The sequence below is a fragment of the Rutilus rutilus genome (genome assembly GCF_951802725.1).
Source record: "Rutilus rutilus genome assembly, chromosome: 1".
NCBI classification, from domain to species: domain Eukaryota; kingdom Metazoa; phylum Chordata; class Actinopteri; order Cypriniformes; family Leuciscidae; genus Rutilus; species Rutilus rutilus.
The window spans coordinates 42,943,790-42,959,034 of record NC_140209.1 but is presented as its reverse complement, the minus strand read 5'-3'; the positions used below and the strand labels follow the sequence as shown (position 1 = coordinate 42,959,034).

The 15,245-nt window shown below is 40.5% G+C and overlaps 3 protein-coding genes across 3 annotated transcripts; all 3 read right to left on the bottom strand.

Moving 5' to 3' along the window:
* Positions 1-683: 683 nt before the first annotated feature.
* LOC311294257 (zona pellucida sperm-binding protein 3-like) lies at positions 684-2,606 on the bottom strand. The gene is made up of 8 exons (XM_084415053.1): positions 2,015-2,606; positions 1,817-1,938; positions 1,627-1,730; positions 1,374-1,551; positions 1,184-1,301; positions 1,034-1,110; positions 873-961; positions 684-803 (listed from the first exon to the last, which is right to left on the bottom strand). The coding sequence occupies exons 1-8, from the start codon at positions 2,588-2,590 to the stop codon at positions 736-738; spliced, it is 1,332 nt and encodes a 443-aa protein (XP_084271179.1). The 5' UTR covers positions 2,591-2,606; the 3' UTR covers positions 684-735.
* A 2,384-nt stretch (positions 2,607-4,990) lies between these two features.
* On the bottom strand, positions 4,991-7,836 carry LOC311294243 (zona pellucida sperm-binding protein 3-like). Its single transcript, XM_084415025.1, has 8 exons — positions 7,185-7,836; positions 6,987-7,108; positions 6,797-6,900; positions 6,523-6,700; positions 6,333-6,450; positions 6,183-6,259; positions 6,023-6,111; positions 4,991-5,953 (listed from the first exon to the last, which is right to left on the bottom strand). Exons 1-8 carry the CDS (start codon positions 7,758-7,760, stop codon positions 5,886-5,888), a joined length of 1,332 nt encoding a protein of 443 aa, XP_084271151.1. The 5' UTR covers positions 7,761-7,836; the 3' UTR covers positions 4,991-5,885.
* A 2,040-nt stretch (positions 7,837-9,876) lies between these two features.
* On the bottom strand, positions 9,877-11,707 carry LOC311304682 (zona pellucida sperm-binding protein 3-like; the record flags this gene model as incomplete). The annotated part of the gene is made up of 8 exons (XM_084431859.1): positions 9,877-9,923; positions 9,996-10,084; positions 10,156-10,232; positions 10,306-10,423; positions 10,496-10,673; positions 10,767-10,870; positions 10,957-11,078; positions 11,675-11,707. 8 exons carry the CDS (start codon positions 11,705-11,707, stop codon positions 9,877-9,879), a joined length of 768 nt encoding a protein of 255 aa, XP_084287985.1.
* Positions 11,708-15,245: the final 3,538 nt, after the last annotated feature.

Below are 15,245 nucleotides of genomic sequence, written 5' to 3'. Positions count from 1 at the left end.
CCACAGACTGTGTACAAGAGGGCTAGCTGTTTTAGTGGAAATGACCACACCCAATTCAAATATTTTGGCACCCTGTTGCAAAAGTGAATTAAAATTGACAACCAGGCTCCAGAGAATATTTCTGCACAGGTTTGGTTCTTATCAGGCAAAAAACCTAGAACTAGCTCACAAAAGTAGGTTTTCTTAAAAAAAAAAAGAAAAATAAATTTTCACCAGGATGACATCAAATCCAATATGCTTTCTGTCAAGCATCCCAATGATATAAGACACTTGAGTCTGTGACAAATGGTTTATGAGTTCTGAGCCATTACATACTTTTGATCACAGTGGCGCCACCATCAGGTCAATTGGGGTGAGCCTTGGCAACAGACAGGTTGGGTCTACTGCCATCCCTCAAAGTTTCAAGTTCTTACTTGGAAATTCTATCAATTACAACAGGGTTTCAGCATACACACTTGAACCCCCAATAATGAAGCAAAAGCATCCAAGCACCAGAAGGGATATGATGCTATTGAAATGCCCTTTAGTGTTGTAATAGGCCTAGCCCCACAAATGACTTGAGCAATATGCCCCCCCACATAGGTCAGTAGAAATAAGCTTTGTGGTGCATATCTGAACAGAAACCATGTAAGCTGAATAAATATTCAGTAAGTGTAGTATGTGCAAATACAAACACTACAACATTATTATATTAAACATTTATTAATATCACCAGAAGTCACATGACATTTCCAGTTATTTTTGGCCATAGCCATATTCTTTAACGTCGATGGGGCCGACAGATGCTCTTTCCCAGCGTAGATCTGAGGAACAAAATGATTAGTGAGAACTAAAGCCATGTATGACAATAAGTTATCAGAGTTAATCCAAACCTGTAAGCAGTTGATCACTTCCACTTCTGATGCTACAAGTTGTGTCACAGCAGCCACACACCTGGTCAGAACCATCTGCAGACACCCACCTGACAAAAAACAAACCCTCAATTAAGTTAAAGAAACTAATTACCTGTACACTTATCTAGCAGGCAACATACCCATTAGCAGAGAATGAACAAGCTTTCTGTTCAGAACTTGGAGAGGTTGCCACCTTCAAAACACATGTGATGTAGACCTGCAGAGACAATTGCTTGTACACCATGGCAGCATATCATACAAATGGTTACACAACTACAAGACATACATACCAGCCCACTGTCTGCTTGCTGGAACCTAAACGCCTCTAGCTGAAACCCTAGCTTATCACCTTGAGTCCGGGGCATAAAGTGAGACGTGGAGCCTGTGAGCTTGGCATCAACCAGGCACCTGTGAACAGAACCCAGTTAGAAGTCAGGCAACCCTTCTGGAAGCTGGGATACATGAGGTAGCACCTCTTACCCATTATTCTCAATAAAGGAGTATCTGGGGACAGAAGCAACATCAGGGACTGCAGTAGCCACGCAGCTGTCCACAAACACACGGACGGGAACATGGCTGTACAAACGCACTGATGCTTCAAGATTTATCATGTCACCCAGGAAGTACTGGTTAGAAGGTCTCTCAAATCTCCAGTCATCTGCAGAGAGAAGAGGAAAAAAAAAAAATTAACAGATTCACAAACATACTACAAATCTGTTTAGCCTACACCAACCAGTCATGAGCTTGAGGGAGAAGACAAAGACTTCCTCTGCAACCTTAGTTGAGGCATATGGGATCCAAGTGGGCATTAAGGCGTCGCTGATCACATTATGTGTTCTGTAGGAGTTAAACAAGCGGTCATCTCTTGCCCATGAACGGCAAGATTAGAACATCCGGTGAGCCTGAATGAATTGAATCCTCACCTTGGATAATGACACTCGATACCAACCACCGCACCACTGCTCCTGACAATAGGAGTACCATATGAAGCCTCTTGTGGGGTGTAGATAATGTTGAACTTATAGACAAGCTCATCCTCAGTCACCTAAACAGAAAGGTTAATAGAAGAACAGACACATGGATGGTTCAGAATACCTATGATTGTCACAACAGAACCTTACCATTGATGTGCTGCTACATCCATGCAGTTCAGACTCAAAGATCAACACTTGAGCAGAAGAATCCTCTCCAGTTGCAGTACAGCCTCCCAGTGTAAAACCAGAGGACAACACTGGGTGCCCAGTCCCAAAGAAGTCCTTCATCACTTCCACATATAGTGAATTCTCTCCACACTGAGCAGCTACACTGTTGGCAGGGACAGGAAAAGGCAACTCAAAAGGAACATCTGGCTGCTGTGGCTCCTCTGGTAAACTTGGAAAGCTCCACGTCAGTTTTGCCACTGGACCCTGCAACAGCTCTTTTAATTGAACACCCATAAGATCTTGAGAAGACTTCCCAAAGTCAGTCCTGACTGGTGTCTGGAGAGGAAACGGAGCGGGATACTTTTGTGGTGCAAATACAGCGTTACTGGGAACCAAAGACACCCTAGAATCAGCCTGTCGAGAAGCTTTAGCTAATGTTCTAGGCTTAAACTCACTTGGACTCCGATTATCTGCTGCTCTTGCTCTCCATTGAGCTTCAGAAAATCCAAGTGCAAGAATAAACACCAATCCAACTCCAACCTGCCAAAACCCCATTATTGCCAAGCTTGATTCAATAACGCATTAGGGTGCTACCATCCAAATTTATGCAGATGTCAATCAGAATGGCTCCACCTCTCTTGTGACAAGCATAATTTTTTTCTTCACCTGCCAATTTACTCAGTCAATATAACACAGGTGAAAGTCATTGATTCTAAATGAGGTACCATATAAGGGCATGTTATTAGTAGCTAAACCAAATAATTGCTTATTTTAAATATCAAAATGACAATTCCCTGAAACACAAACAACCCCAAGTCTTTTTGTGTCTTCCTTTTTTATTAATTCAGAAACATGGCCACAGACAGAATTGTACACTATTCAAAAAAACAAAGTTTAGTATCTTTCAGGTTTAGATTGTTACAAACATTCTTCCTTCACATCAACAGCAATCTTCACAAGGGACTGAAATGGAGAAATTTAGTTCAGAACCAAAGGAATGCAGGATCATAACATTATTTTATTATAGAGTCACTGATATGTTTTCTCCCCATTACAACTGTTATGTTTAGTTTGATCAGAGTGTTTGTGGATTCAATGTAGACTTCATTCTTTCTTGAACTATATGCTGGTCATCACCAAAAGACTATAATCTGAACAATCTACTGAAATTTTTTAATTTAAAATTAACAGGTATGAATAAAAGACAAGCTCATTAATGGACATTAAGAACTTAAAAAAAATGTTGGTTTTTAAAGCATGTTTAACAAACTCCATAGATTTTTATATCCAACTACACTCACCTAAAGGATTATTAGGAACACCTGTTCAATTTCTCATTAATGCAATTATCTAATCAACCAATCACATGGCAGTTGCTTCAATGCATTTAGGGGTGTGGTCCTAGTCAAGACAATCTCCTGAACTCCAAACTGAATGTCAGAATGGGAAAGAAAGGTGATTTAAGCAATTTTGAGCGTGGCATGGTTGTTGGTACCAGACGGGCCGGTCTGAGTATTTCACAATCTGCTCAGTTACTGGGATTTTCACGCACAACCATTTCTAGGGTTTACAAAGAATGGTGTGAAAAGGGAAAAACATCCAGTATGCGGCAGTCCTGTGGGGGGAAATGCCTTGATGTTAGAGGTCAGAGGAGAATGGGCCGACTGATTCAAGCTGATAGAAGAGCAACTTTGATTGAAATAACCACTCGTTACAACCGAGGTATGCAGCAAAGCATTTGTGAAGCCACAACACGCACAACCTTGAGGTGGATGGGCTACAACAGCAGAAGACCCCACCGGGTACCACGCACCTCCACACTTCACGCCCCTTCCTCCTCAGACTCAACGCTCAAGCGGGTTGCCAGATTGAGGACGCAATACGAATGAGTGCAATTCACAATACAAGATGTCGAACCTTACACTGTGTTGATGAGCTGATTTATCTGCGTTTTAATGTGTGTCTGCTCATAGAGCTTATTATGGATGCCCAGGATTTTTAGGTCGGGTAGAATCTGCAAAACACTTGCTGTGTCTCAATTCGCCTACTTATACTACGCCCTAAAATGATGTACTCTTTTTGTGAAGAAAAAGTAGATAGCCTACTTTTGAGTGTGTAGCAAAAAAGTAGACTAGCTTTGGGACATACTAACACGTCAAACAATTGCGTCTTTAACGGTTGCTCTCTGTTGCATCCTGTCACAGTAAACTGGCCTGTCAATCATCTTTTCACAGTTAAAATTCTCCACATTTAATTTCATGTCCTACCATATCGGAGAGAAATGCAGTGGCACGTTGATCTGCAGTCGCGGAGAACTCTCCTCATATTAATGCATAATGATGCATTTAAAAGTTAATGGCCAAATGTATCTTTATAAAAGTCAACATTGTTATTGCAGATGTTTGTAGTTCTGAACCGGATCGTCCTCCAAAGCGCAATGGGTTGTGGGCAATATTAGCCGTTATAGTGAGCACGGAAATAGTAGACCATCTTATGGCACACTCTTTTCAACATACTATGCTTTAGGACACACTTATTTTAATCTCACATACTGTTTAGGATGGATAGTATATACACTGAGACACAGGGACTGTGTTTTATGGCAACTGGTAACCTGGGGTGTTGAAATACTACTGGGTAAATTGGCAGTGGGCGGAATCACACAGACGAAAACAAAAACAGACATTCCCGAAACGCACATTTCAAAGCAGAATAATTGGCTGTAGCATTGTTTTTCAGAGAAACAGGTATGTAAACTTAGCATGTTTCCTAAATCTCTGAAACATAATGGTATTTTTATGCTTTAGAGTAGTCAAAAAATTACATACAGCACCTTTAACAGTATATTAACGTACTTTTTTAGAGGTTGTGAAGTAATTACTCACTCAGATGATTACCTACTCAGAGTATGCGATTTCAGATGCAGCCAAAGTCTGACAGCTCAATATTCATTTGCCGATGGCGGCCATGTATTTCGAGATGCGCGAATGTCCTCAGACAATATAGCTGCACCTTGAACAAAAGACACCGCATGCCAGTTTTCAAGTCAAACTGACTGATTGTTGCATAGCTAAAGCCATATTCATGTTTTGTCATTTTATAGCATGTCATATTTCACACGACCACAGACTGTGTACAAGAGGGCTAGCTGTTTTAGTGGAAATGACCACACCCAAGTCAAACATTTTGGCACCCTGTTGCAAAAGTGAATTAAAATTGACAACCAGACTCCAGAGAATATTTCTGCACAGGTTTGGTTCTGATCAGACAAATAAACCTAGAACTAGCTCACAAAAGTATGTTCTTAAACTGAAAATTTCACCAGGATGACATCAAATCCATTATGATTCCTGTCAAGCAATCCAATGATATAAGACACTTGAGCCTGTGACAAATGGTTTATGAGTTCTGAGCCATTACATACTTTTGATCACAGTGGCGCCACCATCAGGTCTATTGGGGTTGAGCCTTGACAACAGACAGGTTGGGTCTACTGCCATCCCTCAAAGTTTCAAGTTCTCACTTGGAAATTCTATCAATTAGAACAAGGTTTCAGCATACACACTTGAACCCCCAATAATGAAGCAAAAGCATCCAGTAAGCACCAGAAGGGATATGATGCTATTGAAATGCCCTTTAGTGTTGTAATAGGCCTAGCCCCACAAATGACTTGAGCAATATGCCCCCCCACATAGGCCAGTAGAAATAAGCTTTGTGGTGCATATCTGAACAGAAACCATGTAAGCTGAAAAAAATATTCAGTAAGTGTAGTATGTGCAAGTACAAACATTACAACATTTATTATATTAAACATTTAATAATATCACCAGAAGTCACATGACATTTCCAGTTATTTTTGGCCATAGCCATATTCTTTAACGTCGATGGGGCCGACAGATGCTCTTTCCCAGCGTAGATCTGAGGAACAAAATGATTAGTGAGAACTAAAGCCATGTATGACAATAAGTTATCAGAGTTAATCCAAACCTGTAAGCAGTTGATCACTTCCACTTCTGATGCTACAAGTTGTGTCACAGCAGCCACACACCTGGTCAGAACCATCTGCAGACACCCACCTGACAAAAACAAACCCTCAATTAAGTTAAAGAAACTAATTACCTGTACACTTATCTAGCAGGCAACATACCCATTAGCAGAGAATGAACAAGCTTTCTGTTCAGAACTTGGAGAGGTTGCCACCTTCAAAACACATGTGATGTAGACCTGCAGAGACAATTGCTTGTACACCATGGCAGCATATCATACAAATGGTTACACAACTACAAGACATACATACCAGCCCACTGTCTGCTTGCTGGAACCTAAACGCTTCTAGCTGAAACCCTAGCTTATCACCTTGAGTCCGGGGCATAAAGTGAGACGTGGAGCCTGTGAGCTTGGCATCAACCAGGCACCTGTGAACAGAACCCAGTTAGAAGTCAAGCAACCCTTCTGGAAGCTGGGATACATGAGGTAGCACCTCTTACCCATTATTCTCAATAAAGGAGTATCTGGGGACAGAAGCAACATCAGGGACTGCAGTAGCCACGCAGCTGTCCACAAACACACGGACGGGAACATGGCTGTACAAACGCACTGATGCTTCAAGATTTATCATGTCACCCAGGAAGTACTGGTTAGAAGGTCTCTCAAATCTCCAGTCATCTGCAGAGAGCAGAGAAAAAAGAAAAGAAAAAAAAAACCCCACAAATTAACAGATGATTCACAAACATACTACAAATCTGTTTAGCCTACACCAACCAGTCATGAGCTTGAGGGAGAAGACAAAGACTTCCTCTGCAACCTTAGTTGAGGCATATGGGATCCAAGTGGGCATTAAGGCATCGCTGATCACATTATGTGTTCTGTAGGAGTTAAACAAGCGGTCATCTCTTGCCCATGAACGGCAGGATTAGAACATCTGGTGAGCCTGAATGAATTGAATCCTCACCTTGGATAATGACACTCGATACCAACCACCGCACCACTGCTCCTGACAATAGGACTACCAAATGAAGCCTCTTGTGGGGTGTAGATAATGTTGAACTTATAGACAAGCTCATCCTCAGTCACCTAAACAGAAAGGTTAATAGAAGAACAGACACATGGATGGTTCAGAATACCTATGATTGTCACAACAGAACCTTACCATTGATGTGCTGCTACATCCATGCAGTTCAGACTCAAAGATCAACACTTGAGCAGAAGAATCCTCTCCAGTTGCAGTACAGCCTCCCAGTGTAAAACCAGAGGACAACACTGGGTGCCCAGTCCCAAAGAAGTCCTTCATCACTTCCACATATAGTGAATTCTCTCCACACTGAGCAGCTACACTGTTGGCAGGGACAGGAAAAGGCAACTCAAAAGGAACATCTGGCTGCTGTGGCTCCTCTGGTAAACTTGGAAAGCTCCACGTCAGTTTTGCCACTGGACCCTGCAACAGCTCTTTTAATTGAACACCCATAAGATCTTGAGAAGACTTCCCAAAGTCAGTCCTGACTGGTGTCTGGAGAGGAAACGGAGCGGGATACTTTTGTGGTGCAAATACAGCGTTACTGGGAACCAAAGACACCCTAGAATCAGCCTGTCGAGAAGCTTTAGCTAATGTTCTAGGCTTAAACTCGCTTGGACTCCGATTATCTGCTGCTCTTGCTCTCCATTGAGCTTCAGAAAATCCAAGTGCAAGAATAAACACCAATCCAACTCCAACCTGCCAAAACCCCATTATTGCCAAGCTTGATTCAATAACACATTAGGGTGCTACCATCCAAATTTATGCAGATGTCAATCAGAATGGCTCCACCTCTCTCGTGACAAGCATCATTTTTCTCTGCACCTGCCAATTTACTCAGTCAATATAACACAGGTGAAAGTCATTGATTCTAAATGAGGTACCATATAAGGGCATGTTATTAGTAGCTAAACCAAATAATTGCTTATTTTAAATATCAAAATGACAGATCAATTCCCTGAAACACAAACAACCCCAAGTCTTTTTGTGTCTTCCTTTTTTATTAATTCAGAAACATGGCCACAGACAGAATTGTACACTATTCAAAAAAAACTAAGTTTAGTATGTTTCAGGTTTAGATTGTTACAAACATTCTTCCCTCACATCAACAGCAATCTTCACAAGGGACTGAAATGGAGAAATTTAGTTCAGAACCAAAGGAATGCAGGATCATAACATTATTTTATTATAGAGTCACTGATATGTTTTCTCCCCATTACAACTGTTATGTTTAGGTTGATCAGAGTGTTTGTGGATTCAATGTTGACTTCATTCTTTCTTGAACTATACTATATGCTGGTCAGCACCAAAAGACTATAATCTGAACAGTCTACTGAAAATGTTTAATTTAAAATATTAACAGGTATGAACAAAAGACAAGCTCATTAATGAACATTAAGAACTTAAAATGTGAACACGCTGGCGAATCTTAAAGAAAATATATAGGTCACAAATAGTTTGTGAAGCAGCACACAGTAATAAAAAAGTACTCAACTATTTGAAATCAGATTATATTTCCAGTTACACAGCCAGAGTCAACATTTTCTCATTGGTTTAGTCTCTTCAGAAAGAAACAACTTGTGTGCCACTGAACAGGTATCTACTTTAACACAACACTTGGGCTCAAGGTGCATTTGATTACTCATCCTACCAATTCACAGCTCTAAATGGTTGGAAAAAAAGAAAGAAAAAAACACACACAGACAAATAAAGACACTGTTGGGGAGACTGGGTCAGCTGTGTGTTCAGATCTAAGAACAGTTGACTGCTTCTATCCTATACACTTTAATTGTCCCATCTGCTTTTCTTGCGTTTGGGGGGATCAGGAACTGCAAAGCTGTCTTTATGAATCCCTGACCTCTCACCCCCATCTCGTTCTGACCGTCCCTCTCTGTCCCTATGGCTCCCTTCACCGTTTCGGCTATCGCCATGACGATCTCTGTCACTATAGCGGTCCCTTTCCCCGTAGCGATCACGGTCTCCCCCACTATGCCTGTCACCATGACGATAATGACTTTCTCCATGATGACCCCTGTCGTCAGCATTCCTATCACTACGGGACCCCTCTTTTGAAGAAGAGCTAGAGTAAGAGTCTGAAACCGAGCTCAGGGAGCCAGCACTACTGAAACCGCTCATTTTGGTGCCTGAGCTGAGGGCAGGGGGCGGCAGCATGGAGGAAAATGAGGAGGACGACGATGGAGAGTAGGACAGGTGGGGTCTGTCAGGCCCCTCAGGTGCTCCTGAAGGCAAAGAACTTAGACTTCCTGCACTGGTCCACCCAGAAGAGCTGCTGGACTTTGTAGTAAGTTTAGGAGGAACACCAGATGCCGCCACAAAGTGGTTTTTATACTGAGCCTGAGAAAAAACAAGAGCATGTTTAACAAACTTTATAAATTGGTATATTTACACATATGTAAACAATATCTATACTGAAAAAACATAAGAGAGGGCTTATTTTTACGTGAAATGCTGTACCATCTGTTTCCAAAAGTTTCAAGTTCTTACTTGGAAATTCTATCAATTACAACAGGGTTTCAGCATACATACTCGAACCCCCAATAATAAAGCAAAAGCATCCAGTAAGCACCAGAAGGGATATGATGCTATTGAAATGCCCTTTAGTGTTGTAATAGGCCTAGCCCCACAAATGACTTGAGCAATATGCCCCCCCCCCCACATAGGTCAGTAGTAATGGGCTTTTTGTGGTGCATATCTGAACAGAAACCATGTAAAGTGGATAAAATGTCCACTTGTGTAGTATGTGCAAGTACAGACAACAAAAACTAGTCACCAGAAGTCGCATGACATTTCCAGTTATTTTTGGCCATAGTCATTCTTTAACGATGGGGCCGACAGATGCTCTTTCCCAGCGTAGATCTGAGGAACAAAATGATTAGTGAGAACTAAAGCCATGCATGACAATAACAAGTTATCAGAGTTAATCCAAACCTGTAAGCAGTTGATCACTTCCACTTCTGATGCTACAAGTTGTGTCACAGCAGCCACACACCTGGTCAGAACCATCTGCAGACACCCACCTGACAAAAACAAACCCTCAATTAAGTTAAAGAAACTAATTACCTGTACACTTATCTAGCAGGCAACATACCCATTAGCAGAGAATGAACAAGCTTTCTGTTCAGAACTTGGAGAGGTTGCCACCTTCAAAACGCATGTGATGTAGACCTGCAGAGACAATTGCTTGTACACCATGGCAGCATATCATACAAATGGTTACACAACTACAAGACATACATACCAGCCCACTGTCTGCTTGCTGGAACCTAAACGCCTCTAGCTGAAACCCTAGCTTATCACCTTGAGTCCGGGGCATAAAGTGAGACGTGGAGCCTGTGAGCTTGGCATCAACCAGGCACCTGTGAACAGAACCCAGTTAGAAGTCAAGCAACCCTTCTGGAAGCTGGGATACATGAGGTAGCACCTCTTACCCATTATTCTCAATAAAGGAGTATCTGGGGACAGAAGCAACATCAGGGACTGCAGTAGCCACGCAGCTGTCCACAAACACACAGACGGGAACATGGCTGTACAAATGCACTGATGCTTCAAGATTTATCATGTCACCCAGGAAGTACTGGTTAGAAGGTCTCTCAAATCTCCAGTCATCTGCAGAGAGAGAGAGAGAAAAAAAAAAAAAAAGAAAAAAAAATTAACAGATGATTCACAAACATACTACAAATCTGTTTAGCTTACACCAACCAGTCATGAGCTTGAGGGAGAAGACAAAGACTTCCTCTGCAACCTTAGTTGAGGCATATGGGATCCAAGTGGGCATTAAGGCGTCGCTGATCACATTATGTGTTCTGTAGGAGTTAAACAAGCGGTCATCTCTTGCCCATGAACGGCAAGATTAGAACATCCGGTGAGCCTGAATGAATTGAATCCTCACCTTGGATAATGACACTCGATACCAACCACCGCACCACTGCTCCTGACAATAGGAGTACCATATGAAGCCTCTTGTGGGGTGTAGATAATGTTGAACTTATAGACAAGCTCATCCTCAGTCACCTAAACAGAAAGGTTAATAGAAGAACAGACACATGGATGGTTCAGAATACCTATGATCTCGTGTTCAATATCAATTGTTATTAATGTATTCAGCTATCAACTGTTGTTAGAGCATTGTCAGTTTTGCTACAATCTGCCATGTCAATAAAAAATAAATGTACCTAATTGACACAACATTTTATTTTTATTTTTTTATGTAAAACCCAAATAGAGGCAACAAGATAAGACCAGGCAGATAAAGGACTAAAAAACAATATTAATAAATATGATATATAAAAATTATATTAATAATAGTGAAGCTATACTATATATATATATACTAATATTAATGAAAATAAATATTGTTGAAAAGGTTATTTATAACACATTTAAGGTCCTGTATAGCACTTTCAAAGCATGGTTCTTTATGGAACCTTATAAAAAAGGTTCTTCATATTGTTACAAGTCGAAGAACCCTAATTTGGTACTGTTTAGAACCATTTTTCTTAAGAGTGTAGGCCTACATATGTACTGATTTCAATGAGGAACTTATTTCTTGCATTAATGCAGTATGTTATGTAGGTACAGTGTGCAAGCACTCCTACATTACCCTGTACCTCAATAACATTCTGCCTCTTGTCTTCAATCATTCCACTACAGTCCTGGAAGTTTTATGAAAAATAAACAATAATATTCATTTTATTACCCCGATTGGCAGATATTTTTTTCTTGTTTTAAGAAAATATTCACTCAAAACAATACTTAATATCTTATGTAATTTTGCTTGACAAGTAAATGTATCTTGTTTGAAGAATGTTTAGATATTTGAACTAGAAAACAAGACAAAAATTATTTCTTTTTTGCTGTGTAGGCTTATTAGACAGTGATTTGTATGCACAGTGTTCAGAGCCACTATAGGGTCAGGGTGACTGTCAAAGCGCCCAATCACAGAATGACAGGGGAGTTAACACCCGCCCTTTGACAGACTGCCTGCCTCCTATTGGGCAAGTTGAACTGGAAGGTTGGCACACAGGTGTTATGGGACTGGCTGCCCGCAGTGGTGAGTGGCAGCTGCCCAGAGTGTTCAGAGCAGACAGGTGTGTAGGTCAAAACATATGTGACTCTCTGTCTCTCACACGCAGGCTTTTTTAGAACCTCTCAAATCTGATTTAACATTTCTGAGAAGATTTTACAGAGACACTTCAGGGTCATGTGAATATAGGCGACTTGATTTAAAATCTGATTTGATTCAAATTAAGTAAACGCTAAGGGCTGCCATCCCTCTGATTTGACTAAAAACACACAATCAAAAAAAAAAAAAAAAAAAAAAAAAACTCTTATGGAAGGCGCACAGACTATTTAGTGGGCCTTCAGACCTCTATCTTTCATCTTAAGCCTTATATAAATCTCTAAGAGATTACTGGAGGATCTCTCTTTATGTTTGCTGAACACAGGGGCAATAAAAGGCAAATCACTTTCATTACATTAAGCATATCCTTAACATCATATTAGTTTTATTACACAAACAGATGCAGTTTTGATATTTTGTGACCCCTGATCAAAAGGTTGAGAAACTGCCACATCACACAGTTGAATGGCACCCAAATGTATGGTTTCTCTAAATAATCAAAACTCCCATATTCAATGAGGCATAAGAGAGGGGGAATGAATGAATGAATGAATGAATGAATGAATGAATGAATGAATGAATGAATGAATGGGAAAAGAGAGAGAGAATGGAGACAAAAATATGCATGAAAGGGAAGAGACGGCCATGTGCAATGTGCAGCTGGAGTGTTGGGTGCAGACAAAGACAACAGGCTGAGCAAATATTTGAGGCACCGAATGCAAACAGCTGGCATTGCACGGGTATTTGTGTGTAAGGGACTGAGAGATGGAGACTTGCAGAGAAAAAGAGTGATCATCATGGCCTTGTCTTTTACACACTAACAATAAACGCAATAAAAATAATAATTCCAACACTCTATAATAGCATCTCATTATAAAAAAAAACCTTTTAAAGCACTTATGAAAAATTTACGCAAAAGAAGTGTAGGCTATATCTAACTTATTTTTAACATAAGAGCAAGCACATCCATTTGTTACTTGAATGGCTTCTGGTGTCTGGTGTTATTTTACCTGTCCAAAAATAGTCCGTTATTCAGCTTGATATCACAAACTGGTGTTTCATATACTGTACACATTTGATCACACTGATCAAAACTAATAACAGAAGTTTTTGTCTATACAGAAGGTTTTTTGGAAAGGTGTTTCGTCAATTACACAAATGGTATGTTGTTAAACAACAGCACAATCCATTGAACACACTGTATTTGTGTCCCTTACAGTCCTGCTTTTGCTCAAAAATTAAATAAAGCACCCTGACTAAGGTCAACTGTAACTGAACTGCTTTTCTCAACCGTTTTTATCAGTGTACTACTAATTGGCCATTGCTTTTTTTTGTCTGTTTGCCACATCATGTACAGCTACAGTACTGTTATGCAATAAGGGGGACAGGAACTGCATGTGTAAGTGTAAGACACATGTTCTCATTAACAGATACGGCATATGCCTCCTGTAGTCAGGCTTGAGTTGAATGAAAAGAGGCGTGCTTCTCTTCGCTTTCCTCCTACTTCAGCCAACACTTTCCCCTCCACTGTTCCCGTCTGCTTTCCTCATCTATCACCGGCAAAGGCCCCTCTTATCTATCTCCTCCTTTCCCTCTCTGCAACCTTCCCTCCCTCTGCCACCCTGCGCTCCATCCATCCGTCCATCCATTCATCCTTCGGCTGATACCGAGCCAGCTCTCCAATTTAATTCCCCATCTGTGGACTGCTTGAGATATTAGTCCAGAGATGAGATCCGTGACCCTGAATACGGGGGTAGAAGATTCAGCGAGGGTGGGGGGGGCTAGGGTCTCCATCCCGAGTTGAAGTCACGTCTCTGGGCTTGGCAAAGACGCTGCTGCCTCTCTACCTCCCCGGATCTCCTCCTGAAGTGGCTGGGCTAAATATTTGCCCTCTGCCTCATCGCCGTCTGGAGATGTCCTCTCTTGCTAAGTGACCGTCGTCATCACCTTCCAGCTCCCGAGCCAACACCATCTCCACCCCTTCTCTGCATCAACCACGAGAGCTGGCACAGCGACAGCCGGCCAGAACGGAGGCTAGGAAAAGTTTGAGCGCTCAGCTCAAAAGAGGTCAAAACTAGTTCAGTGACCTGGAAAGAGATGGCTGATGCATTCCTAACAACGTGTAGGCCGAGGGTCTTACTGGCATGGAATCATCAGCCCCGGGGGGACTAAACTAAAATACATTTTCATGAATCATTTTTTTTATAGAAATAGCCAATACCTTCACATCCTGTCAACATGAAAACGCCACCAGATAGCAATAACACAAGACTGTGCTAAGAAATAGACATTTTAAAGTGATATCAGTTAAAGCAGTGGTTCTCCAAAGGTGCTTCAAGATGACTTAAAATTATTAAAAATTTGACTTAGAGTCATATAAATTAAAGTCACAATGAAATGTAAGTAGTGAGAGATGTTTTCTTTCTTATTGTGATGAATGACTGAGTGTAATAGAATATCAAAATATAGGGAGTTGACTGATGACTTGGTTGTTGTTGTTGGACGGGGTTTAATTGGACTGAATGATTGGAGAAGTTCTGCATATACGTCACCAGAGAGAAGTCTGACGTTTCTGTCAGAAGGTCCAGTTATGACATTTTGATTAAACATGATGAGGCCAAAAAATTATAATTACAAATGAAATATATGCACATGAGATTAATTGTTCACTAGATCTATAACACACCTTTAGAAAGCAAATACTGTAAATTTTCATCTTAAAACAGCATGGTCATTTTTATAATGAATATACTTGAATGAATATACAGTATATATATATATATATATATATATATATTATCAGGTAGAAATTGTAAGGAGTATATTATTTTTTTTATTATTATTATCCTTATCATTTAATCGATAAAAAAGTAATATTTTAAACAAAAATAGACCAGTTGACATTCATTTTTACAGACCTAAAATACTAAACAAAAAATAAAAAATAAACTGACAAGAAAATTCTAGAGAAAAAAGGACAAAAAAAAAACACTATACAAATAATACTAAGTAGCCTAATGGAGGTAGTGGATTTAGAGCATATAAGACCAATTTATTCA

Coding starts and splice junctions, on each gene's coding strand:
- LOC311294257 (XM_084415053.1), bottom strand. CDS start 2,590: ATGGGGTTTTGGCAGGTTGGAGTTGGATTGGTGTTTATTCTTGCACTT. Junction 1,552..1,626: donor CTCCCTCAAGCTCATGACTG/GTTGGTGTAGGC, acceptor TTCTCTCTGCAG/ATGACTGGAGATTTGAGAGA. Junction 1,111..1,183: donor AGCAAGCAGACAGTGGGCTG/GTATGTATGTCT, acceptor TTGTCTCTGCAG/GTCTACATCACATGTGTTTT.
- LOC311294243 (XM_084415025.1), bottom strand. CDS start 7,760: ATGGGGTTTTGGCAGGTTGGAGTTGGATTGGTGTTTATTCTTGCACTT. Junction 7,109..7,184: donor GATGTAGCAGCACATCAATG/GTAAGGTTCTGT, acceptor CTTTCTGTTTAG/GTGACTGAGGATGAGCTTGT. Junction 6,260..6,332: donor AGCAAGCAGACAGTGGGCTG/GTATGTATGTCT, acceptor TTGTCTCTGCAG/GTCTACATCACATGTGTTTT.